The sequence below is a fragment of the Podarcis erhardii genome (assembly GCF_964252035.2).
Source record: "Podarcis erhardii genome assembly, chromosome: 1".
Lineage (NCBI taxonomy): Eukaryota > Metazoa > Chordata > Lepidosauria > Squamata > Lacertidae > Podarcis > Podarcis erhardii.
Window position 1 is genome coordinate 21,715,515 of NC_138497.1, and position 27,039 is coordinate 21,742,553.

At 40.8% G+C, this 27,039-nt stretch overlaps 1 protein-coding gene across 2 annotated transcripts in view; it reads right to left on the reverse strand.

Annotated features, from left to right (window-relative positions):
• Positions 1-849: 849 nt before the first annotated feature.
• The window catches only part of PPP4R4 (protein phosphatase 4 regulatory subunit 4), an 85,032-nt gene continuing 58,842 nt past the window's right edge, over positions 850-27,039 (reverse strand). The window contains exons 10-25 of one of the 2 annotated variants that reach the window (XM_081859671.1): positions 24,595-24,764; positions 23,674-23,793; positions 20,687-20,764; positions 19,117-19,200; positions 18,486-18,668; positions 16,697-16,802; positions 14,783-14,930; positions 12,401-12,545; positions 11,557-11,598; positions 11,392-11,466; positions 9,916-9,991; positions 8,634-8,711; positions 7,877-7,970; positions 6,195-6,262; positions 5,198-5,340; positions 850-1,045 (exon numbers count right to left, since the gene is read on the reverse strand). In XM_081859671.1, the coding sequence (XP_081715797.1) occupies positions 968-1,045; positions 5,198-5,340; positions 6,195-6,262; positions 7,877-7,970; positions 8,634-8,711; positions 9,916-9,991; positions 11,392-11,466; positions 11,557-11,598; positions 12,401-12,545; positions 14,783-14,930; positions 16,697-16,802; positions 18,486-18,668; positions 19,117-19,200; positions 20,687-20,764; positions 23,674-23,793; positions 24,595-24,764 (1,688 nt within the window). In that variant the 3' untranslated portion in view covers positions 850-967. Of the gene's footprint in view, positions 1,046-5,189; positions 5,341-6,194; positions 6,263-7,876; positions 7,971-8,633; positions 8,712-9,915; positions 9,992-11,391; positions 11,467-11,556; positions 11,599-12,400; positions 12,546-14,782; positions 14,931-16,696; positions 16,803-18,485; positions 18,669-19,116; positions 19,201-20,686; positions 20,765-23,673; positions 23,794-24,594; positions 24,765-27,039 lie in introns of both variants that reach the window. The other variant, XM_081859672.1, reaches the window with a different exon arrangement.

The following is a 27,039-nucleotide window of genomic DNA, read 5'->3' on the forward strand; positions in this document are numbered from 1 at the left end:
TTATCATACACCAATATATTTTAAAAAACAGATTTCTGATATCAATATAGTTTTGCTGATTGCATCTCTGAAATAGAGAAGCTGACAATAGCTTCATACAGTCTCTCTCAAGTATTGGCATAAATAGAACTTTTTTAATAGAACTGCATGTTGCAGGCAAATTTTGATAGAAATGTTAGGATGAATACAAACAAAATGCCGTTGACATAGCTAAAAGCATGATAGCTTGAAATAACAACTAATTAAAAACTAGATTGCATTATTTCTAAAGTGTTGGATAAAGAGAAACTACAACCTGAAATAGAAGTTAAAACAAAGTATTTATACAACGAAACTGAGATATGAAACTCATGAATAATCATTTGTATGCATTTTTAGAGGTATTTGTTCTTATTAAAAGGTGAAAGGAAAACCCTCTTGAAAATTTGTATACACCAGGTAAGCAATCTTACTTAAAATTATAGCACAACTGTATTGTAAATGACTACTCAATATTTCTTTGTCCATGCTTCCAGGTTCAATACTAAAGCTTTTTTTCAGAGATAAGATGTTACTTGGTCGGTTAATCCTATATGCAGAGCAATTTCACCTATATGGTCCTATTTCCATAGCAAATATATACTAGGAGCCCTACACTCATAAATAAGTATATTTTAAAGTAGGGGGCACTTGTATTCCAATTTGAAGAACCTGAACTATTAAAAGGCATAATTGAGAGGGAGGAAGGGGAGGTAAAACCCTGTCTCTTTAGCTGCAGCAGTTTTTAAGCACATTGCTAAAGTAACATTGAATTAAACACTTCACTTACAACATTGGAATTCTGCACATATTACATTATTTCTATGAAGATATTTTACAACATAGGAATTTATTTAACTGACAGAAGATGTTAACATTGTGAGATGTAGTCAGTCTCTCCTCTCTGGTCCTTATTGTTCAAGATTTTACTCCAACTCCTGCCAATCCTTCATCCACGTTGCCTCCAGTGGTCTTTGGTGTGCATCCTTTTTTTCACCAGCTCTAGGAGTTTGACTTCCTGTTTTTCCTTCAGGCAAAAACAAAAGAACCAAAATCACACAAGTCAGATGGGAATAGAATAAAGCAGAACTGCTGAACCTCACTGCTTTTAAGTATATCAATGGAAAAAAATATTGACTTAGTACAGCCATATTTTAAAAATTCTTTCCTATGGACTTTGTGATCCTCAACACATTTATTGCAAGGTAAAAACCCAAAGCCATTCTCCTCCCTTAACTAGAACAAGTTATGATATCTGTGCCTCAACTTTGGTGTCTCCGTGTGCCATTCCTGCATCCCTCCAACGTCACCTTGGCCACCATAAAGGCTTTGGTGTTCAGAAGTCTGGCTTCCCAAATGCAGATGGAATTCTCCCTCACGTAAAAGAACTTGCACATCTGTTTCTATGCAGAGAATCAATCAATGAATGCATTCTTTGGTATTGATTCCACCATTCCATACTTTGAAATGAGCGTGGAAACTCGCATTTGCTAAACAAAGGCACATATTGGGGCCTCAACTGAGGCAACAATTTAGAGAGGACTAAATCTATTAAAGCAGAGTATTTTATTAGAAATATGAGCTATCACAGTATTATTTCTCATCAGTTTTTAAAAACTGATCAACAGTTCAAAGTAGGCAGGATGCGATCTGCTTCTAAATTTCACACTGGTCCATATGGGGCTCCTAGTCAAACTGTGCCTTGGCAATACATTTCCTCCTGATTCAAAAGAGGAGCCACAGAGCATAAAAACCCATTAGGAATCCCTGAATACAACATACAGTCTACGGTGGGAACTATGGCATGGCAGTGGTGAGGGATAAGAATGTTCTGTTCCCCACCTCCCTGTGCATATGTTCAGTGTCATCTGGAAGGGCCATTTCAAGTGGCTAACCGGCTATTACATCTTTGTTTCTCCCAGCTAGAGGCTGATGCCTTGGCAGCGGACTAAGACTGACTTTCTAAACTCTTTGGCTGGGATCCAAAGAACTGCACTTCTAGTTCTGCACAGCTGGGGGGAAGTAGCACATCATAGCATGCATGAAACTGCTTTGGAAACTGGGGTTTTCGTAAATACTCTTTGTTGCAAAGCATAGGTCTGTGTCTCTTTTGTTCAGTGAGGGGGGAAAGTCAACAACTCCACTGGGCACAACCAAGTCTAACCATTAGCTCACTTGATCTTAGCCATAAACCACATATTGGAGGCATGCACACACCCACACCCACACACCTCTGCCTTCCTCATCTGATCTGTGTTGATCAGGGAAGGAGAGGGCTTATTGTCACCTTCTGCTCTTCAGATGATTGATCTGAGGACTGAGGAGGAATGATTTGCATTTGTATGTCGGGGGCTGAAAAGAGTTATTGAAATCTTTCCACCCATGCCACTGCCATCATAGATGGAAATCACCCACTCCTTGATCAATCTGGAGAGGAGTTGATTTGATCACCCAGCACACTTTGGCCCTGCTCTCTGGCTTTGCTATGGTGAGAAATTTCGCCCCTTTCTCTTTCTATCCTCACTGTTTGACAAATCAATGATTGACAAAATCATTGTAGTTCTACGCTGATCAGAGCAGATCAGAAACAGGAAAGGGCACTCAGGGCTGTACTTATGTCTACCAAGTGATAAGGACTCAGGAAATGTTAAAGCATGCTAAAGTCCTCCCTCCTTTTCTGCTCTGCTTCAGTTGAGGGAGGGGTGCTTCAAGAAGAGAGGGAAGGAGGGTTCTTCCTCAGAGGTGGTCCAGGGGGTGATGTGCAGCTCAGACCTCTATTTTTTCACACAGCTCTATCCACAGATTCCACTGCCAGGCTGCAGACCAAATTGGATGGTGGTCTTGGGGCCAAAAACAAATGTGGGGGGTGGGGGGGATCAGACCCAGTCTATGGGGCAAAGTAGTTTGCCACTCCTGTACTTTATCTTGTCTTCAGCAAGGACTTGTTTCCATAAACTGTGAGAAAATATGACCTAAAAGCAACCACCTTCCTTAAATTTAAGATGGCAACAGAGCTCGGCCGAGAAGTCAAGTCCTCCCAGCTCACACTGTGTTCAGCCAACACTGAACAATGTGTCTTAAAGTATACATGAAAAGAAGCATTATAAATCACTGATATGTGAACAACTCACTTCTCATTAAAGATACCTGTCTTTTGGGAGCAGATGTTAAATTACTGGAATTAATTAGAATGTTGCCATGTATTTCAGCACTGTATGCCCATGTGGTAAATTATTACGCACACACTCGCCCTAACCCATATTGCAGTGATTCATCTTACAAAGTAAGGACACCTGATTCCTCTCCAGATATATATTCAAATCTGTTGCCATGTAGGAGTGTAAGTGTAAGCTATTATGTTGAGAGAAAATTTCTAAAGCCCTTCACAATGAGCAGACACACAGAGGATAATAAAACCAAGCCCAGCATAACAGCATAATAGTAGCAGAACAGATTCTTTTGTTAATCCCCATGTTTATGATTCAGGGCTGCCGTCTATTCTAGGATGACTCATTTAACGCAAACTCATTTAGCAATGAGTTTGTATGTGCTTCCTTCCTGCCCCCCTGAAGAATACCTCCCCTATGTGTGTTCTCCTGTGGGTTTGAGGCACGTGCTGGATGAAACCCTTCCACATACTACCATGTGCTACAAATGAAATTCATGGGCCTTCTGTAGCAGAGGGCTGATTCAGATATCTGAGGATTCCCAGTGCTCCGAGTTAAGTAGTACCAAAACACATACACGTTGGGGTGCAACCGTGTGTAACACTCATATTTTCAGGTGGAAATAATACATAGCCCACAAAACCAGATTAAATAACACAGTGGCGTAGCGTGGGGGGTGCAGGGGGGGCCGGCCGCACCGGGCGCAACATCTGGGGGTAGGGCAAATCCACGGGTTAGGGGGCGCAAATCCACGGGTTAGGGGGCGCAAATTACTTGCCTTGCCCCGGGTGCTGACAACCCACGCTACGCCACTGAAATAACATGTGTGTGCACACTGAACACATGTGCCTTCTGGAATCTCACATTTCTCTGATCCATAAATCTACAGGTAGTTTAACCTCCTTCCAGCATTCATATATTGGGGGCATACAGATGCAGTCACACAAAGTTTAGCTATACTAGACAAACCTATGTTGACTTTCCCCAAATAATCCCAGGATTTGTAGTGTGGTGAAGGTGCTAAGAATTCTGTTACAAATTCTCAGCACAATCATCTATTACAGTCCATGGAGGGTGAATTTTTTATTTTAAAAAAACCTTATAGTTTCCTCCCCCCACCCACCCCACAAGAAGAAACCCAAAGCAGTTTACATCAATAAAATATATATCCAATAAGACAAACACAAAATGCATTAAAATATCATCAGAAAATACCCTCATCATAAAAATGAAAACCAGGTAGGAGAAAATTACTGTTAGCAGTGTCGAACTCTCCTACCATGCCTTACAGACTTATATATTTCTAGAAACTTCTTCAGAGCAGACATTATTCTAGCCCTCATGCTAGCCAGGATGCCAGAATTCTAGTTCTCCTTACATCCAGGGAACAAGAACACCATATTTGTAGTTAGTTTGCAATTCTCATGGCAGGGCCTGTTTGTTTCTTTCTCTCTCCCTCTTTATTTATTGATGTGAGCCATTTTGGGAAACAATAATTTTAGGAAATAAGGTAAAATAAGGAAGGAAGGTTGCACATTTTAAACTGTTTTTTTGAAGTTTTGATTGTATTGTTTTAGAATGGACATATTTGCCGCTCCATCAGAGGAAGAGCGGTACATAAACCTTAAGAAATAAATAGCAATAGTTTTCAAAAAAACAGAATAGGCACAGCCTCCCCAATAAGAAATTATCAAATACCAGAGCAGAGGGCTCAATTCTGATTTGCTATGTAACTTAGCTCTGGCTTGTCCAGTCCTATTAATGAATAGGCATGGCAACAACTGCAAATCTACTGCAACCACCAGCTTCACACTGATCCTGAGGCTGTGGGTAAACGCAGTAATTTTAAATAACTAGGCTCCTTTATACTTGCAGAAATGTCTACATGGAGAATATTCTCATCATAAAAGCTAACTAACTAAAAATTCAAGGATGGAAAATTAGCCTTTCACTTTAAGGCTGCATAGCCTTAAAATTGTGCCCTAACTTTAGTCGATCACTTACAAGCTAACCTTCCGCGAATGGCTTTCTTTACTCCCGTTGCTCTTCTGATCAACTGAATTACTTGTATTACGAGAGGAAGATGGTAAGGTGGAAGCCGAGGAGAACGCAGCAGTCCCACTGGGGTTGCTAGAGCGAGTACGGAAGGAATCATCTGAAAGACAAGGAGGAAATGTTAACACAGTAATTGGCAATATCTGGGTGCAGCTGTTGCTACCAGAGCTGTGATTTTGTTAGCTGCTTGTACAGAATGTTTATAAAGATCATGTGTACTTGTTTATTTATTTCATTTCTTAAAAAAATAATTTTAATTGAATTTTCAAACAATTTACATTTCAAATTATCTTTTATTATACCATACATTCTTTGACTTCCCTCCCTCCCCTTCCAAGCTTCATTTAACTTATTCACCATTCCTGCATATTTTAGTGTAGCCATCTAATTCTGTTCTCCTATCTTACATTACTTCAATATATGTTATACTGTTAAATTTACTTTAATATTGCCTGTGTTTTCAACTGTGCACAATTATTTTCAATATACTCAACAAAATTTTTCCACTCTTCTTTAAGAAGAAGAAGAAGAAGAGTTTGGATTTGATATCCCGCCTTTCACTCCCTTTAAGGAGTCTCAAAGCGGCTAACATTCTCCTTTCCCTTCCTCCCCCACAACAAACACTCTGTGAGGTGAGTGGGGCTGAGAGACTTCAGAGAAGTGTGACTAGCCCAAGGTCACCCAGCAGCTGCATGTGGAGGAGCGGGGAAGCGAACCCGGTTCCCCAGATTACGAGACTACCGCTCTTAACCACTGCACCACACTGGCTCTCAAATACCTGTTCTCCTTGCTCTCTTATTCTACATATTAGACCTGCTGCTTGTTTATTTTTTTCAGTCTGGCCAGCGCTAAGGACAATGGGCCCCAAATGTCTTTGAGCACAAGGGGAATCTAATAAAAGAATTCTAAAAAACACATTCCCCTCGCCCCCCAAAAAGTAACCAAGCTGCTTACCTGAAAAGGAGAACATAGAACCTTTTCCTACTGCTGATACTGAAGTATATCCTGTTGAAGAACTTTTGCTGAAGGGGTACAAAAATATGTGATGATGTTATAAAGCATAACCATCCTTAGTCATGGGCAGGCCCTCCCCCTCACATTTCAGAATGGGCCCGGGTAAATAACAAATAATTTCCCTTTCCAAATGGAAAAGAACTTGCATGATTTAAAATCCCATTCTAAGCACTTCTACCAAATCTTCTCTCATGAGCCCCTCCCTCCACCTTTCCTTTCCTCTTTCCCCAAATGTGCCTGGTGAATTTGCAGCAATGAAGGCTGACACCAGGACCTCCATTATGTATTTATTGTAAAACATTTGTATCCTGCCATTCAGTTCAAAAATCTTCACAGAAGTTCACATCAGAAACTAAAACAATCTCTAATACGTTAATAATACAAAGGCTTTAAAGGAGGGGAGAACCAAATTAATGGGTCATAAAATACAGCAGAGACATAAAATAACTGCAAGACATAACAGTGCAAGAATATCCTAATGGTCCATAAATATCAATACTAAGGCTACTGGTGCTGGGCCTTAAAGGTAAGATAATTCTCCAACCTGGATACCACTACAGAGAAGGGCCTGTCCTGCATCCCAGCCCATCAGAATGCAGGTAACTGACAGATATGGAATATGTCCTCCAATGATGGACACGGTAGGTGGGCTGGCTCATATGAGAGAAAACAGGTATGTTTGGGACTTTATACATAGTGACCAAAACCTTCAATTTGTGCCCATAAAGATGGCATGGCCCAGTTGTGATTCGAGCTGCCACATTCTGTACCAGCTAAAGCTTCTGAACACTCTTTAAGGCCAGCCCCACACAGAGCATGATCCAATCACCTCATCTAGATAACACAGAATCATAGAATTGTAGAATTGGAAGAGACCACAAAAGTCATGTAGTCCAAGCCCCTGCAATGCAGGAATATTTTCCCCAATGTAGCGCTCAAACCCACCACCCTCATATTAAGAGGCTTGTGTTCTACCGACTGAGAACTAGGGCATGTGAGGTAAGGGTGCAAATGGTATACTAACTGAAACTTTGCAAAGGCAGTCCTGTAAAACTGACTCCAGCAGCACCCCAGATGTCCCACCTGGTCAGTAGAAGTGCTACTCCATCCAGAACAGGCTGTAACTTTCATCCCTGACTGGTTCTGCTAAATGACCACTGTATCATTACAGTTTATTGCTGTTCTTGCAGATGGAGGAGAAATCAATGTGACTTCATGGGGATTAGAATGAAACTTTCAATTGGTTACACACTTCTCCAAATTTTGCAGTGTGGTTTTTGATCAAACATACGTACAAAATGCTTATTTTTCAGACAAGAGGCACACAAAATGCATATTAGGAAAAATGCATATAAAGCAATAATAGTTTAGATGTGCTTTTTAAAAAACTGCAAAAAATTGGGAAAGAAAAGACTGCTAGCCAAGCTAATGCAGAATGGAAATTGTCTGATCCACCCATCCCTAACTGTCCATCATTTCTCTAGAAATCAACTAAAGAATAACACCATGCTATTAGTATACAACTAGAGAAAGGTAAGTATGTTTCCATAAAGAACAACCAAAGTGGTCTATAGGATTGCCATCTCTGTCACAGACACATCGAAAAAATAAATATTACATACCTGGGACACTTGTCTATGTTTCCATATTTTGAGTGCAAGGCTTGACTACTGAAAGACTGGCTTCGAACCAATTTTGACTTTTTCACTTCTTTACCTAGGGGACAATTAAAAAAACCGAACGCAATTTATTGTGGGCTTATTACATAATTTGCTGGCAACAATAGGAGGATTCACGCTGCAGGGAAAGAACAATTGGAACAGAGACCTAGAAAAGCATGATGGAGTTCTGGCAATCAGTTTTCATCATTGAGCATAAAGGTCTATCTATAATTTTGTGTGATTTTTGGTCAAAACATGTAAGCAGTTACCCGAATTTACAGGGCCTGATATAACTGAAGGAGAATGAGCAGAAAAAACTTGTATCAGGTATATGGCCATGAAACCTAAGGAGAGAGATTGCGGAAGCAGAGCCAGTAGGCAGGTTGCCTGAAACCCAAACTGTCCAGTTAGCTAAAGAACAAGTAGGATGTTCAAGCAACAACTGCAGAGGGGTGGGCAGCCACAGGGAATATAGAAGCTATGGTTGCAAGGACACCTGTTCCTGGCAGCGTAAGACTGCAGGGACATTCTTAGAGCACCTTTGAATCTTGGCTCCTACCGTTCACCATTTTGTTCAACTCTGCAGTGGCAACTTCAATGAGTTTGGAGCCCACTCAGCTGTCTATCTTGGGGTTTTCTACCTGTGTTTTCTTATGTTCATTGTGGTGTGGACATATATTTTAAAACAGACGAAAGGTGTTTGTTTGTTTTTTCTTACCTGCTGCAGCACCCGGATTTCCGGAAACAGACATCGGTATAGTTTTGGCCAAAGTTGTTGATGCTTTACTGTCTCTACCTAAAACAAAGGTCATTTTAAGCATTCCACTCAGATTATCTGAAGAAGCAAATACTGCACAATATGACAGTCTGTCATAACATCTTAAACACCACACAACCATATTGAAACTCTAGAAGAAAGCAGATGGGATAATACATTATCCTGGAGTAAAATCTGTCACGTGTCCCATCAATGTATCAATGCCATGCTTTCAATCACAGCAGAAACTGACTATACTGAAGAGCAGACCACTATCTATTGCAGATGTTTTAGATATGAATTTTTCCTGCTACAGGGCATGAACTGGACTAAGTGCCCCATGTTATTTCTTTCAGCTCTAAGGGGCTGACCATTGAAACTGATGCATGAAGAACTTAGGAAAGTGTGGTTTGGGGTCTACATCTAGAATGTATTTGTTGCTGATGCAGCAAAAGGTATTGGCCTAGTGTAGATATAATGCTGGCTCCCGGAAAACCATGGTTTTGCTTGTATTTAATTTTGATTCAGATTTGTCATGGCCAATGGCTAGTTCAGTAAAGTTATTTGGATTGGATTGAAATCAGGAGCAAATATATTCCTTCCTTTTCTATTTTCCAAAGCGATTCCTCCCAACTTCTCTTCCAGTACTGACTATGGTTTTGTGCTACTTATGCAGGACATGTTCTCTTATAACTATTGTTTGCAAGCCCACTTCAAATTAGAATTTCTGAAAGGAACATAGCTTTCACTAATAATAGTTTGCATCAATGCACATGTAACACAAAAACATAGTCAGGCCTAGTAATTGAAGGGAGGCTAGATGGTTGTAGATTACAGGAGGCAGGGTCAGAGGAACCTAACAAGTTATCCAAAAGGACATTTTCAGATTCCACAGATCCAGAAAGCCTGGTACCCTGCTACTCTGGAACCATCTGCTCCAGTGTATTGAATGAGGTTTTGCCTGGTAAGCAGCAGAGAACAGGATCTGCCCCACTTGCCGACTTCAGTCACACAAGTTATTGATTTCCTAAATGTTGGGTTGTAAGAGTGTGCAATGCTTTGACATGCATTTCTCACACTAAATTAGTAGCAGCCAGAAGATTAATATGACCATCCCCCGTGTCTGTGAATGCAACATTAACCCAGTTTAGAAATAGTCCTTGCCACCTCCACCTCAGCATCCTCCACTCCCCATAGAAAGAAATTAAGAAGCCTCTGGGAAAAGAAACAAAAGAACACTTACGCTTCTTTTCATACATTTTATCGCTCATACTGGTAGACCTGCCCTCATTTTGCTGTTTCTCTTTTTCTAATTGTTCCTGTTATGGAAACAATTTAACAACAGTGGTAATGGAAACTTAAAACCTAAAATTTGTTGGCTGCAAGCTGCAGACAGGCATGCTTCCACAACCCAGTCAGCTTCAGAAGAGAGGAAGATGCAGCTGAAATGCCACCAATTATAAGTAATAAATTATTATTATCATTATCATTATTATTGGTTAAACAGCCATTTGCTCATAGCACACTCTCCCCAGAAATTGTCCCTCTCCTCTGCGGCCCCCCTCCCCAATTACAAATACCTCTCCAGTAATATCACACAGGGTTGTGATATTTTATACAAAGCAGAGTGTGGTCGCTTTCCCTCAGCTTTCCCTCTCTGAAATGTCGAGGTAGACTATAGGAATTATGCTGAAAATTGAGCAACCCAAACTTGAACTCATGTGCAACCCAAACCTGAACTCATGACCTGGACATATATGGTGAAACGTTTGAGACTACTGCAAGAAAACAGTTAGCACAGAGGCTAAGAATATAAACTGGGATTCAAGATGTCCCAGTTATAAAATATTGCCTCGCTCATGAACAGGGACAGGTCTGCCATGCAGCAGGGTGAAGCAACCTCACCACTGGCCACAGGGAGGATAAATGAGGGTGTTCGAATAGTGCAGCAAAGTGTCGTCCTCAGTAGGGTGTGCGTAGCATTTGGGCTCCATTTCACCCAGCAAAAGCTCTTCTGCTAGAACTGACTAAGAAATCTGATACCCTAGGGCACTATTCCTTTATTTGCATCGCAGTGCCAGCCTACCTTCAAAAGCTGCTTGCCGCGAAGGACGGAGCTGCCACGCTAGCTTTCTGGCAGGTGGGCCGCTGCTGCTTACCAGGAGACAGAGGCACAGGGGCAAGGCAGCAGAAAGGGTGGCACACTGCAAACACACCATTAGGAGTGCCAGATTGGCTCTGTCAGTGCGTATGCAACACCCTGATCTCCCCACCACTTCGCCCTCCTGGTAAGCAACAGGGGCCCATCTGCCAGGAAGTGAGCAGCGCTATCCCAGCAAGCTGCTTCTGTCTACCTTGCAGAATTACTGTATGGGTTATTGAGATAATGTTAGGTTATACTATATAAATATTATTATTACTGCTAAAAGAATCACAAACTTGATGTAGTTTACAGGGCATTTTCTCCTGCCAGTAATTTGAAATCTATATATGTAGACTGCAACTACTAAAGGCTCTGTCCATTTCCTCCTGCACCAGGACCTCCTCTCAGACAAATAAGCACCGTGACACAGTATGTCTTAGGTTACATATATGGAGAATGTTTAAGATTGCTGTTCCCTGGCCCTGCTTTATCAGGGAATTATTTTAAATCTTCACTCTGGATCCATTGGAAAGTCTACATGATACTCAGTTAGCTTAATGTCTATCGTAAACATACCATTTCCAAAAGTAGGTGCTCCTCTCTTTCTTTTTGCTGGTCCAATAGATCATTTTCATAAAACCTCTTCTGAAACTGTTTGAAGGTTAAAACAAACAAGCCATCAGTGATCATGCCAATGGTTTCAGCTTGTTATTTCAGGTTATCATCTTAGAAGATACTTACCGCATCCAAAGAGGTTTCCATTCTGTCCAGTTCCAGCACCATCTATTTAAAAAGTTGAATTATTATTTTAGGTTGTTTTAATGTTTTGTTTAAAAAGCCAGTTTGATCTCCTGACACTGAGTCTTGAAATATTTGTGGGATTTTCCAGAGAGATTTCCACTTAAATATGGGTATAGGTATTGAAAAAAGAAAAGGAACTAACTAGCAACATGGGTTAGAGTCTCACTAAAGTTTTTCGTGTGCAGACATTTTACATTATTAGAGTAGAACAGTAAGACATTATAGTAAGGAAGCCCAGCTAGTGTTCTGTCATCATTAGCATTCTCCGATCTACTGAAATCTAGATGAACACAACTGAAAATTATTTCTAACAATTGTGAAATTTACTGTCTTTTACTGTCTCAGCTCTAGATACAGGCACTAAATCACAGTTCACACTTTTGCAAATTGGTAAAACATATTCAGAATCTTCCCACTACACTATATAAACAGAATTTTAAGAAGTAAGACATTAGCAATCACTGAATGACCAAGGGTTGTGTCCAACTAAATTATACTGAGTAGATACATTGAAACTAATGGGCATAAGTTAGTAATGTTCATTATATTTCATGGCTGGTATTCAACACTAGTCCTACTCAGAGTAAAACCAATGAAGTTAATGGTCATGACTAAGGCCTATTAATTTCAATGGGTCTACTCTAAGTAGGACTTAGTTAAGCACAACCCAGTGGGTTTACTCTGTGTGTGACTAGCAGTTGATATAACCCCAGGAAATTACTAAAATGCACTTGCAACATGAAAAAAATACTGGATGAGTAAAAGAAGAAACCACCCCACATACTTTTTTAACAATGCTCAGAACATCTTTGTCTTTCTCCTCACACAGAAGTTTTCTTACACACAGTTCTAGCTGCTGCAGTAAATGCTTATCTGTGGGAACCTTGAGAGTAGACTTCACTTTTGGCAATAAATAACAAAGCTTCATTCTACAGAGGGAAAAGCAAGATTTATATAGGAGGAAAGTAAAGATCTGGCAATAGGTTAAGAAAAACAAACAGTGTATCTCTCCTTTATTAGTATCCCTTTTTTGGTTTATGTACATAGGACGAGAAGAAGTGGCCTTATACCAAGATAGACCTTTGATCCATCTAGCTCAGGATTGTCCACATTGACTGGTAGCAGCTTAGTGAAAAATACTGTGGTGCACAGCACACTTCCCCAGCCTCTCAAACTTAGGTCTCCCAGATGTTGCTGGACTACAACTCCCATCATTCCTAGCTCAGGGGTGATGTAGTCCAACAACATCTGGGGACCCAAAGTTGAGAAAGACTGCTCTATCCTATATATTTTCTTTTGTTTTCTTTTGTTTTGTTTTAAAAGTGTGCATCCACCTTGAACCATGCATCTCTTCTGCCCTGTCACTTCAAACGCTCTCCTTTTCTAGGTCAAAGGATTCCTGAGTTCTCGATTGCAAAGGAACAGAAAGTACTGTCCTTTTCTTTAGCTTGGTCCTGTCTATCTATATAAGGTTTTAGGCCTCTGAGGCAAGGACCATGCTATTTATGTGTCCTCTCAACAGTACAATAGACACCGTACAATATAGAAACGCTAAACAATAAATGTTATGAGCTGTTGGAGAGTTATAATGTTCCATCACTTAATAGCAACCAATTTCTCCTGGCCTGCTTTTTAATTATCCTTTCGTGTACAGTTTAGGGCAATAAAGTAATAGTAAGGAACCAGTAAAAATCTGCAGTCTTTGCTAAAATAAGGCAATGCAGTAACAATCTGCTGAACATTTCGGAGCAACGGGACATGCCACTTTGGGCAGAAGCTCCCTTCAAAGAAACCACTCTTAAAACATACACTATCCTTTATGTATGTGAATTTGTGTAGATGTGTCCACAAGTCAAACAAACCAGCTGGTTCACCAGCTACATCCGTTTCTGGGTAGAAAGAGCTTGACCACAATAATCCCTGCTCTAATAACTTCCTTTTTGGACTACTGCAATGTACTTTAAGATGACTTAGAGGCTTCAACTACTGCAGAATGCAGCTGCCATAGTATTAGTTCAGTTCAGTTAGTTGGAATCATGTGACGCTGATTCTAGGAGATTTACATTGGCTATCTACATGCTTCTGGGATGAATTTGAGATGCTGGTAACCTATAAAGCCCTAAAAGACTTGGGGTCCAAAGAGCTGGAGGGACACCTCTCCCTGTATCTGTCTGCCCATGAACCAAGATCAGGAGAGGAGGCCTCTCTTGACATTCTACCATTGAGACACGTATATCATGAGGTGAGACATAAAAATGTCTTCTGTGCTGTGACACTCCATCTATGGAATGTCATTCTCCTGGAAACATATTTGGCACTAACATTATTACTGCCAGAGAAAGATTCATTTGTTTCCCTGGGCATCTGCAGCAGCCTTGTGGTTTCCGTAATTTTAAACTTTGTACTGCACTCTAAGTTATACTTGTTCTTTGTTTGATTGTTATAGTATTTTACATATTGGGGGGGGGGGACTGCAATTTTTACTGTACCCAGCCCTGAGATCTTATGATGAAGGGTGGGTCAGAAATGTATTTAATATAATGAATACATAATAATCATGACAAGCTCTGCTACACACCCATTAGGGACTTGCTGGAGTGTGGCCCTCATCTCCACCTGCTTTTTTGTGTCTGAAGTTGTCTATTACAGAGTCCCTTTCAACTTCAAAAAGTTCTTTGCTCATGCTTCCTTTTTATATTATCTGGAAGGTTACATAGAAAACCACTTCAGCTTCTTCCTTGTAAACATTTTTCACACCTCTCTCCTCATATTTCCTTCTCTCCTCCATATGCCTCTGGGCAACATCATGCCTATTATATATTTTAATTTCTGTGCTGCTTAATACAGAATTTGTCAAACAGCCAATATCAAACCTGCTTAAATCAGGAGAAATGTTAGCTTCAGACTTCAAAAGGCTAAGGACTCAACTCAGAATAGATAACCTCTTCTGAGGACTGCCATGCCACTGTTACACAACAGTATAATATATTGCAGCATTAATACTGAGATAATACTGGGTAACGAACAAGGTGGTGTAGAGGTGAATTCTTACTCAAGAAATGAATGCAAGGCTTCCCAAGCAAATTGCCAACCCACTCTAGACAACATCAATATAAAACATCTTGACCAAGCCACATAGATTTTTTTAACACAACTTGTGCAGTACCTCACGTTTGCAACTGGATCATGTGTAAGCTCAAGCACTGGGAGAAAGAAGTATTCACAGAAAAAAGATTTGGAAAAGAGTTCTATGATGAATTCACAGGTATCTAAGAAACGCAATCTGTTCCAGTAGCTTTTTCCTTGGCCCAACTCTGGAAAAAAATGATTAAAAGAAACTGACAATCACCATATGTAGATTTTCATTTTGTTTTACTGCACAAGAAATGCATAGAAATGCAATATATAATCTCAAAGTTAATTTAATGGAATGAGCTCAATACAAACTGATCCTGGAAAATGTTTTATGTCATTTTCAATAATGTGAAAAGATTAGTCTAAGTCCTGTCAAGACAGAACACTGTTAATCTTTAAAACAAAGCTGAAAGATCAAGAGATGACCATGGGTTCCCTCCCCCCCCCTTCTTCCGGTTCTCTAGCATGAAATCCACCAGAGTTTAGCATTACATTGTACCAACAGCCAGCCTCCCACTTAAGGTGGGTCAGCAAAACAGCTTCAAGCCAGGTTGGTTTTCAATCTTAGTTAGAGAAGCTTGCCATGGTTAACACTAACCATGGTTGACATTGGTACCATGGTACAGGGTTAAAGCTGACAAGGGAAAGAAGTGGAGGAAATTCATGTTAGGGAGCAACGAAGGCAGACGGGTCCCATGACCACACCATAACTACAGTTTCATCTACACTGGACCAATTTATTTTCTCAATTTGATTTGACCACCAGAAAAATGCAGTTTCCCATGGGAATAATTAATGCCTGAATTGGAAACCAAGATATATTTGATGCTATTGCCTAAGAAAGTTTGAAGTATGAACATTTAAATTAATCAACTGTTTCTCATCCTTTGCGTATTCTTTTGGTAGGCCTACAAGTGCAGAACAGAAAGTCAGTGTTTGTCAGCCATTATTACATTATTTAAAACCTCTAAATTTATAGATACAGTGGGACCTCGGGATACATACGCTTCAGGTTACAGACTCTGCTAACCCAGAAATATTACCTCGGGTTAAGAACTTTGCTTCAGGATGAGAACAGAAATTGTGCTCCGGCAGCACGGCAGCAGGAGGCCCCATTAGCTAAAGTGGTGCTTCAGGTTAAGAACAGTTTCAGGTTAAGTACAGACCTCCAGAACGAATTAAGTACTTAACCTGAGGTACCACTGTATAGATATATAGATGTAGATTAGATAGTTTTCAGAAACTTTAAAATGCAGCACTTTGAAAATGGAGTCTCTGGTTACTCTGATACCAATATAACTGTGTTGAAGTGTCTGAACATGTTACACCACCATGGTGTCAGACCACTGGTCCATTTCTATTCCAATTGGCAGGGGTTCCATAAGGACTTGCTAAACTGAGATCCTTCATTTATTTTACTTTATTTATTACCTTTACATAACTTCCAAGGATTCTGCACATGGTTTTCCCCCTCCCTATTTTATTTCATAGCAACCCTGTAATGAGGTAGGTTAGGCTAAGATATGGTGACTGGCCCAAGGTCACTCAGGGAGCTTCATGGCTGAATGGGGTTTCGAACCCTGCTCTGTCAAGTCCCAGTCCAACACTCTGTCCATTATGTTACACTGGCTCTTTCACACCTTTAGCTCAGAGATGGGGAACCTGAAGCCCTCCAGAGCTTATTAGACTCAACTCCTAACAGTCCCAACCTGCATGGGCCACTGCTGAGGGATGGTGGAAGCTGTACAACAATGTCTAGGGCCACAGGTTCCTCATCCCTGCTTTAACTGAAGATATGACTGAACCTGGGACCTTAAGATTGTAAAATGTTTGCTGCACTGTAAAGATAGGAATCTTCCCCTGTTGTACAACTCTACACACAGTTGCCACCCCTTTTCCCAAATTACACTGCTGTCCTCAAAACAAAGAGAAAATCAGGACTTACGCTCAATCAGTTTCTGGATGACTTCATGCCTCTGTTCTTGTTTGCGATTGTAACGTAAATATACACACAGGGTTCGAGCAGCTGCTTTTTGGACAGGTAAAACATTCTTCAAGAAAGAAAGGAAATACATTTAATCCTACAGTCTCTGTAAGTATTCAGATTGTTTTCACATTGTTGATTGATTGCATTCACATTGATTGAAGAGCATTAAGGATAATTAATGGCTAATGGTATGGAGGGGGGGGTGAAGGGAGAGAGTAGAAGCAACTGAAGAATTGGTACTTAAGAAATCTGAAATGCACTTAAATTGAATTTGCCACTACTCCCCAAAGTCTAATCCTTAAAACTTGAATCTAAAAAATGAAGCAATTTCAAATGTTTGTGTGATAGCGGGTAGTAAATTCTCAAAATCGTTCCCAATTGATTGGTTTCTTACTGAATATATTGCATTTTACAGCTTATTTTATTTTGCTTATTTTTGCACATAACATATGCCAAGAGCGTTCATAATGTGACATTATTCCTATGGGGAGACAATTGGGCAGGGAGGGGAGCAGGGAAATGTGTGAAGTCAGTGCAAGTTTTTATTTCCCTCATGAACACATGAGTCAGGAAATGGGGGGAGGGAAACACTTTTGTTTAAATGCAGACGTCAATCTTCCCAATCCACTGAAGTGAATGGAGTAGGCTTTGGCGTTAGGCAAACCCCATGTGCTTCTGAACCGCTAACTTTGCAGCAATCAATAGATTAAGACAGATGCCTTTGAGGTCTTCATCCAAAACATACAAGAAGCTGGCTTTCCAAATGAGTGGATTTAGAATAGAGGTGTAAACCCTCTGGGAGGCTTCAAACAGAGCTCTTTCTCTTTTTGCTGTCTCAGCACAAGTAGTAGAGTTTTGACCACATTCCACTTTACTTTTAATTTTCAGAAGTTATGCTACCTGCTGAATACTTCAGTGACAAAATATACTTAATAGTAATGAAGAACATTAAAACAAAACAAAATAAAGTTCTCATGCTTCACACTGCTAACAAATGTTTTTCCACTACCTGGCATTTCATACTGCCATGTCGTTTACTGTTTAAGGTTGAAATCCTACATCCAATTACCTGGGGATAAGACCCATTGAACTCAGTGGGGTTAACTTCAGATTAGATAGCAGCCCTACTCAGAGAGCAGGAGAGCAAAAGATCCACCACTGCACCTGACAGATAGTGCCAGCAGGGTGGAATCAACTTGCCAAGTTTGTCTGCAAGGCCATTTCCCCCAAATCATGCCCACCCACTGACATCACTCCTGACACATCTAATGGGTGCTTGGGCATTGTTAACTTCTGCATTGGCTGCACACCCATTCCCAGCAGTGGACAGTAGTGTGAAGGCAAACTGAGCACAATTTAATCTCTGCTCATCCCACCCCATACAACTACACTAGTGGCCAAAATTGCAGAAACCTTTTGGAAAACGTGTATTTCTGAGGTTTGATGGCTCATAACACCACTACTTTTTGGAGTAATACCATAAAATTATATATCAGCCCTCTCTGAGCAGGGCTGCTCTCTAAGCTTGCTTTTGCCCTTCCCATTTCGGAAGCCAGTTGCATCGTTAGAATGCACCACAACATCACCTAGGTGACCTCAGAGATCATTTCAATTTTGTTAAGTATTTTTGTTTTTTTACTTGGTTTAGGGGGGCAACTGCCCCCCCCGGATATGCCCATGCCTCCTATAATATTTCAGAAGGAAGTACAAGGAAGCAAGAGAGAGAGAGAGATCACAGGGAACTCACGTTTGTCATAATGATGCTCAACATTCTATGCAAAAAGCGATAATAAATTTGATCACTTGAGATGACATGAGGCAGGCAGGCATATTTTTGTAGTAGCTTCTCATGAGTCCTCCATTTCAAAGAGGTTGCTGCTCTCTGCTCCGCTCTTGTTAGCGCTGGGATCAACTCTGGGAAATTCAGTAACTAAAGAATGGCAAGGATCCAGGGGATAGGAGAAGAAATGCAAATTATATCACTGAACAACAAACTGCCATCTTTCAAATGCACACAGTCTACTTACTCTGCCATACGTGGTCTTCTGGACATTCACTGTGGTTCTCCCCCACCCCCAGTTGAATTCTCCCTAGAGCGACAGAACAGGGGGCTACAGCTGAAAAGGAGGACCCGGACTCCCACCCAGTGTGCACACAAGTGCTTTGCATATGCACATGGACTCTTTGGATCCCAACCAAATCCTCAATGTCAGCTCCAGAAATAGCTTAGGTTGTGTGAGTTTGATACTTGGGCCATGTCTACCAAGCAGCAGAAGTAGTTATCTTGGTTGCCTTGTGCTACAAGCTGGTAGTCAGTTGCCTCAAAGCGGCAATTGGGAAACACTTCCGATGTTCAGAACAGGATTCTGCCACCTTACCTTGCTCTCTGTTCCAATGTTTTCTCCTCCAGTAGACAATAGTTCAAGAATTTCAGGAAGGTAGCCTATTAATGCATCTAACACCTAGTTAAAGAAAAGATGAGTCGCTGACATTTATGTGACAAAGACATCATTCACGTTACATCTCTCTAGTTTTCATTTTAGTCTTCTCCACAGGACTACAGCTGCTGCTGTGTGGGGAATTGAAGGGGAAAGGAAAATTCCCACCCTTATCTGTAGGAGCCAGGAGGCACTGGTGAAGGTAAGACACTATAAAAGTCTACACTCACTGACTGGACAGTTAGTTGGCTGTGGCGCAGATGAAGGCTGTTAACATCAACAGAGATGCCTATCCAGTCAGCAACGGTATGCTCATGTGGTGCTAAAACATCTTCTGTCTCCCAGAACTTACAAAAAAGAGCAAATATCTGAAAGCCTGTCACATGGGAGGGAGCAAAACCTTGTTCACTGTTGCAGAACCAGGTCTAATGTGCTTAAGTCACAAGATGATTAAGTTGGCTGAAAATTAAGAAAAACTTCTGAACCGAAATAACAGTTTTACAATGCAACCAATTACTTAGGAAAGTAGTAAGCAGACCCTCTCTGGGGGTCTTCAAGCAGAGACTAGATAGCTATCTGTCTATCTCTGAATTTCCTGCATCAAGCATTGGTTAGACAGAGGCCTAAACCCGCTCCAATTCCACGATTCCTCTTCTTTCCAGCATGTATTAAAATACTGAGAAACCATCAACATAGCTATCGAACAATTCTTTTCTAATCTGAACATGCTTCAATCTGCTCATTTTTTCTTCTTATAACTTACTGTATTTTTCCGTCTATAAGACACCCCCATGTATAAGACGCCCCCTATTTTGGGGGACTCCAATTTAAGAAAATGGAGGGAGATGTATCTGTATACAGTAGAAGACACCCCCAAATTTTTGACATTATTTTTAGGAAAAAACCTAGTCCTATACACGGGAAAATATGGTATATTCTACAGTCTGACTTCATGCATTTTGATTTAGCAACATAAATTTTGTGACACAACTAAACACTTCATTGCAAAATGAGTTGTTATTAGTGTTAAGTAGAGAATTATCACTGATGACTCCTGAATATGATTTTTTAACCTAGCCTATAAAATATCAGTAGTCTCTCCCTGCTTTGTGCCATCATCTGCTGATAAGTGATGACTTGATCAAGCCCAAGTATTCTACAAAGGTATTGAAGGATAGTTAATCCAAGATTGACCCTACTCTGGTTTAATGTTAGTCCACGAATCAGTACTGTTTGAAGGGCACATCTGTGTTTACTGTACATTAGTCCATTTGGCTCCACATTTTTTTAACCTCTCTGGGGAAGATGACATATGGGCTTAAGTGAAAAGAGTTCAGTCATCACTTTCAAATAAATCTTTACTAAACACTTATCATGTTCTTTATGACTAGACCATGCAACAAGCAGAAATGATTCATTCCACCAAGCCTTTCTTACTTAGTTTTGTTATAGTGTCATTTAGGATAATTGTAAATGATCTTAACGTAAGCAACAAATAGGTTATTATTACCTCTAATGACTCATCCTGTAATAGGGCTACCAGTTCTTTATGTATTACATACACATCAGTATTTAAAAGCTTAGCAACCTGAAAAATACAGAACCAACAAAACAGGGACATTAGCCTTCTTAATCTGGTCTTATTTATTTTTCAACAAGGTCTGAATAGCCAAAAGGAAACAAGGATGTAGACTAGATCTCTAATACCAACAATCATACTTAAGAGAGTTGAGGTCATGTCCTTTTTTCACTACTAAGCAGTGTGGCATCACACAGTAGCACAGAAAATAAACATCCTGGCAACAGCACACTTTCAAATTGTGCCCTTGGGTACTGAGATGACATTTTGCTTCTTTTTACATTTCAAATATCCAATATTTTGACACAGCCAAACATTTTAGCCTTCTGCCACATAATTCTGATTAACTTAAAATAATATAGCTGATCTACTCCTAGTTGGTTACATATACTACTGTACTAAACACAGTTCCCTCACTTTTTCCTCATTCCCAACAGAAACCATGGGTTGCATTCAGCTAGGTTTTACTCAGAGCTGACCCACTGAAATTAATGAGTACATTTACTTTGAGTAAAATATAGTTGAAAACCACCCCATATTTTTCCACCATCCCACACAGGTCCATGGAATGGTGACACTGACTGGACTGAATCACAAGTAGCTTCTTGGTTAGGAAATATAATGGAAACTTTAAAAATAAAAAATATGTATTAATGAATTGTCATCATTTGATAGATTCTATAAACTGGATTGGTTGATTACTTTTTCTTATGAGGATGTCAAAACAATAGGGAAGAAATTATCTAGCTCTCTGGATGAAACATACTTGTTAAGAGCTATGATTGTTTACTATCAGAACAGAAAGAGGGAACTGTAGTCATCTGCAGAATACTATATACCCGTATTTTTCGCTCTATAACACGCACCTGACCATAACACGCACGTAGTTTTTAGAGGAGGAAAACAAGGAAAACAATATTCTAAACGAAACAGTGGATGTATGATTTTTATGGTTCATGCTGTGGCCACAGACATGTGATCTGATGGTGAGTTTGGGGTAGCCCAATGCAAAAATCCTGAGGATCCATGTGGATCCGTGCTTTGTAACCACGTTTTAAGTGGGGAGGGAAGGAAAAGCACTCAGGGGACAAGGAGCACGCATGGGGTGTGTGGAGAAGGATGCTGCTAATAATGCAGGAGAGGGGTTTAAGGGGAGAAGGAACACACATGGGGTGTGTGAGAAGGATGCTGCTAATAATGCAGGAGAGGGGTATAAGGGAAGAAGGCTCCTCTCCTCTCCCACTTTGCTCCTTTAAAACAAGCAGGCTCTGCTTCTCTCCCTCCTCTCCGGCTCGGCTAGCTGAAAAGCTTTGCTGCTATTTAGCGAGCTAAGTGGGGAGGAGAGAGGGACAGAGAGCACGGTTGATTTAAAGGAGCCAACAGGACCGGAGCTGCTTACACTTGTGTAAGCGGCTCCTCTGCGCTTCCGCTTTGCTCCTTTAAAACAAGCAGGCTCTGCTTCTCTCCCTCCTCCCCAGCTCAGCTCGCTAAAAAGCTTTGCTGCTATTTAGCGAGCTAAGTGGGGAGGAGAGAGGGACAGAGAGCACGGTTGCTTTAAAGCAGCCAACCAGACAGGAGCCGCTTACACCTGTGTAAGCGGCTCCTCTCCCGCTTTGCTGTTTCAAAGCGAGCCACGGAGGAGGGAAGGAAGGGGAACCATGGATCCTCTGCTCACGACTGCAGCAGATCCCCCCCCCCCGCCATCCGTAGGCATTCACTCCATAACACGCACAGACATTTCCCCTTACTTTCTAGGAGAAAAAAAAGTGAGTGTTATGGAGAGAAAAATACGGTATTTAAAATATATCCAGTAGCAGAAATATGTAGATTACTATGGTACAGGACAGCTGATGTAATCCAAGGTGGTAATTAACACAAGGCACCAAAGATATGTATTTTTAAAGTCTAATAAGTAATTTTTCATTCATATGAAAAGTGCTTCAAATGAGTACATAAAATTATTCTACAGCAACAGCCAATTAAAATGCCAGGTCTTACAGTCCGACATAAGTTATGCAGAAGCATTGCCAAGTACACCACTCCCACCTCCTCTCATATCTGTATCTAATTCCCTTCTGTTTCGATTCCCTCTTTCCCCAGTCATTGTACTGTTTCTGTCTGTTGACAAGGAAATAGAACTCTCCTTTGGCCCAAATTAATTAAAGCATCGTGCAAGAGGAACAGAAACTTCCCTTCCCTCACATCCCCCACATGCCTCTCTGCATTCCACTCCTGATTTGCTTGGAGGGGTTGGGGTAACCCCTAGAGCAAATTTGGGGGTGTGGGGTACATGGAGGGGGGGAGGAGGGGAAGAATGAATACAGCCAATAGCTTTATTTGTTCATTCAGCCTTTATTGGCATAATTTAAACAATAAAAACCATAAAAAACAATGCATAAAACATTGGTTATCCAGACATATTAAACACATAAAACACACACAAGACTCAGTAGCCACCATTAAATAAAATGAAGGAGTTTTATATTTGTGTTTAAAAATCTTGACTACAATAGCTTTATTAATCCGTTGCCCTTTACTTCCTGTGAACTCAAACTTGCTTCAGCAAGAAATATTTCGCACATAAACAACTGGAAAAATCAAGACTCCTAATAACACAATTTGTGTTGAAAATGACCTGCTCATAGCCTCATGCACTTTATTTGTTTGTAATGGAAAAAGTATACATGGATTTCTGTTATATCGTATTATATGTATTATACATAAAAGACACCTCAATGCAGTCATATGAAACAACCATAAACTAGTAAGAATCCGAAGTTAGTAAGTTATAAGTTGCACTGCTTTCAATTAGGGAGGTTAGCATACACTAATACTGTATATTAAAGATGAACATATCATCGAGATTGTATACAATGAACAGTTGCTGAAATTAATCCAAGGAGTATTCCTTGACTTACTTCATAGAAGCCAATAGCCATCGTGTGCCTGACTAGGACTTCAGGGTCATGACAAAGACAGAAGAATGTTGAGTACAGTTCCAAACTGAAATTTTTGGGATCCACGAAAACCATCATGGCCTAGGAATAGAAATGATGTAACATTTAATGTGGACAGGAACATATTATAACCGCAAAGAGTGGACTCCTTCTCCAAATGCCTACCCTTATGTAGCCAAAATGGAACAATCAAAATATAAGAAAGCAGCATCACACTGGGCTGTGTGGAATCCCAAGGTTTGCAAGGTGTTCTTTTAAAACAACAACAACAATTTTATATTAAAACCAAACAAACTGGGGGTGGGGGCAGTATGCTGTGGCCACATAATGCTGACTGACATTTAGGAGAAAGGGAATAGAGGATGGGGGGGGGGGAAATGGAATGGAGCAGCTGGAACCTGAACAGAAGCACTTTATACTGCAACATTTTGTTGCAGATCCCAAGAGAGCAGGCAAGTGGTAGTGCCTGTTCCACCATCCTCTGCCGCTGCCAGTGTAACAGCAAGGGATGTCGCCCTGCTAGCCTTATAGTCACTGCTTTTTTTCTTAAAAAATGTTTAGAGGTACTCTTATTTTGACTCAAGAAAAACACCATTTTTTTGTTCAAATTGGGGGAAATAAATACAGTAAATGGACCAAAGTACAAAGATTCACAAAATGTTTAGGGGTATGTGTACCCCTGTGTCCCCCCCAGAAAAAAACCACTGTTTATAGTACACTTTCTAGTTTGGGGAAAGCATCCTGGAGGTGGGGACATTCCACCTCTTTAAAGCCAGAAGATTTACCAACTTCATTATTACTATTAAACTAATTTATATGAATTACAGACACATTATGCACATAATATAAATGGATTTTTAAGTAAAATAGTAGCCCACTCACTGGTAAATTGTAAGCACAGTTCTTCCTCACTGAGATGTACTTCTTTTCCTGTTCTAGCGTTTGGAGTTGCACCTGGTTGTCATTGTGTCCATTTTCCTGCTCTAATCCCAGTGTGCAAAGCTTCTTGTAGAATTCCAAAAACCGCAAATGCTGCTCTGGTGTAAAAATCCCTTCAAACAAATGTAATATGTGTTTATTATTTTATGTTCACATAACAGCACAAAAATGGTCTGTCCAGTGAGTCATGTTTGCATAGCAACTACAGCATTGGAGTCAGGACCGTTAATGCTTGGGTGCGCATCCCTGCTTTGCCATGAAGCTCATTGGCTGATATTGGGCAAGTCACCCTCTCTCAGCTTTGCCTACCTCACGGAGTTCTTGTGAGGTTTATTTGCACCATAATGTGGAAGAAACTCATTTGTTCCAGAAATCACAGTACAAAGCCTTTGTCCATTCTCATGAGACAACTCCCCTGGGAAAGCTTCCTATGTTAGTGTGAAAAGGCATTAAAAATTTGGAGGAACTAGCTATTTATCCATAGGCACAATATTCTTATTTCTGTATTATAGAATTTACAAATGTAAGTGCTACAACCCAACAAGCACCTTCAGGCATGCAGAAGGGCTTATTCAAACACAGTAGGGCTTTCTTTCCCCTTCACAAAAGCCAGCACTCCCTATCATGCTGCAAACAGTGATCTGAAATTTCCCTAAGACACAAAGCTAGGCATCATTACCACTGCATGTGATTTCAGCCACATATTCCTTTAGACCAGTGGTTTTCAACCAGTGTGATTTGGCACCCTGGGGTGCCTTGAATGATGGTCAGGGGTGCTGTGGGCAACACTGACCTCTGTCCTTCTTTCATTCCCTCCCTCCCTCCTCTGATGCCCTCTTGCGTCTCTGCCTCCCAAAGGCTTGCACAGCTGTTTGTTGCAGCAGCCCTGGCTACAAATGCTCCAAGGAAACGGTGCGTCTGGAGCTGGCCAGGGGGTGCTTCCCAGGCCCCTGTGGGGCAGTATAAGGAGGCACCTCTCTTTGGGGGGGGGCAGCTCAGAGACCAGGGGCAGCAGCTGCGGCTGCCCAGAGGACTCCCAAGGAGAGGGGAGAAGAGGCTGAGGGAACACTCCACAAAGAAGGGTGTTTGGAAAGGGATGAGGGGCTGCCAGCTCTGAAGGCAAGGGGTGACATAACTGGGCTCCTGAGCCCTACAGGGGTGCTGCAGAAAAAATGTAGTTGGTCAAGGGAGCCGTGGACCCAAACAGGTTGAAAAACTCTGCTTTAGACAGCAGCCATGGGGACTGTTACTCCAGCTCTGAGGATCTAATATGAAAGAGGTATATATTGCAGCTCTTGCTTTAGGGCTCTTCTGCAATGTGTTGTAAGCAGATAGGTGTTAACCTGCACTGGATCTTACAGGGAGAAGGCATTGTGGGAGTAGACTTTTGATCATTTAAGATAAGACCTTAGAGCTAAGGCATTGTCTGTGGTTTATAAGGCCTTGAGGCTAGTGCTGAAACTAGCAGAGATTTTACATTCCAAAACAGGAAGAACTAAGGCACACCAAGTTCTCATCCTGAGAGGAGGAACTCATTGAGAAAAAGCTATTTGTATTGTTATCTTGCACATGCATATGGAAAATACTGACAATCCAAGGACAAAATATTACACATTCCACAGGCTGGCATTCATTGTTAACACACTGAATATTCATTATACTGTATATTGAATAGTCTTCATGACTTCAATATACATAACAAATGTAGATCAATGAATATTCATGTGAAATGTAACTGGAGGTATGCATGCTATATCTGTTATTATTAACACCTTTCAAATGTGTGGGTACAGCTACTGTACTGAGAGAAAAGGAATGGGTTTTTCCATCAATGGTCCCATCACATCAGTCCTCTTTATAAAGAGGGTGTTTGCTGGAACTATGTGGGAACCTTCCTTTGGTCTTTGCTATCATAATTGCAGGGGTTTGGACTAGATGACCCTAGAGATTCCTTCTAACTCTGGAATACTATGCTTCTATAATTCATAGCTGGAAGCAAGTAAGGGGCAGGGGCAGAATTGTTGTGTTGTGGCACTGATCTGCTTTCGACTCTGTGCTACACCTCTGCACTGACTGATCAGGAAATTATTTATGTGAACCAGACTGTTAAGAGCACAGAACCCTTTTCAAATTCCCTTCACGACATTCCATGGCAAACCTCATTTTAGTGTAAAAAGCTTAGGTCAGACCTAAAGTTCTAAAATTTCTCGCACTTGCATACTGTTCAGAGATCTTAAGACTACTCACAACAGGAATGGACCTTAAAATAGTCTAACTCCAAACAATAATAACAAATCTCTCCCTCTTCTGTTCCTCTTCAACTGTTACATCAAATAAAGGATTCAGAAAAATGTCAGGAACAACAGTTCACGGACAAGTCTGCCATTT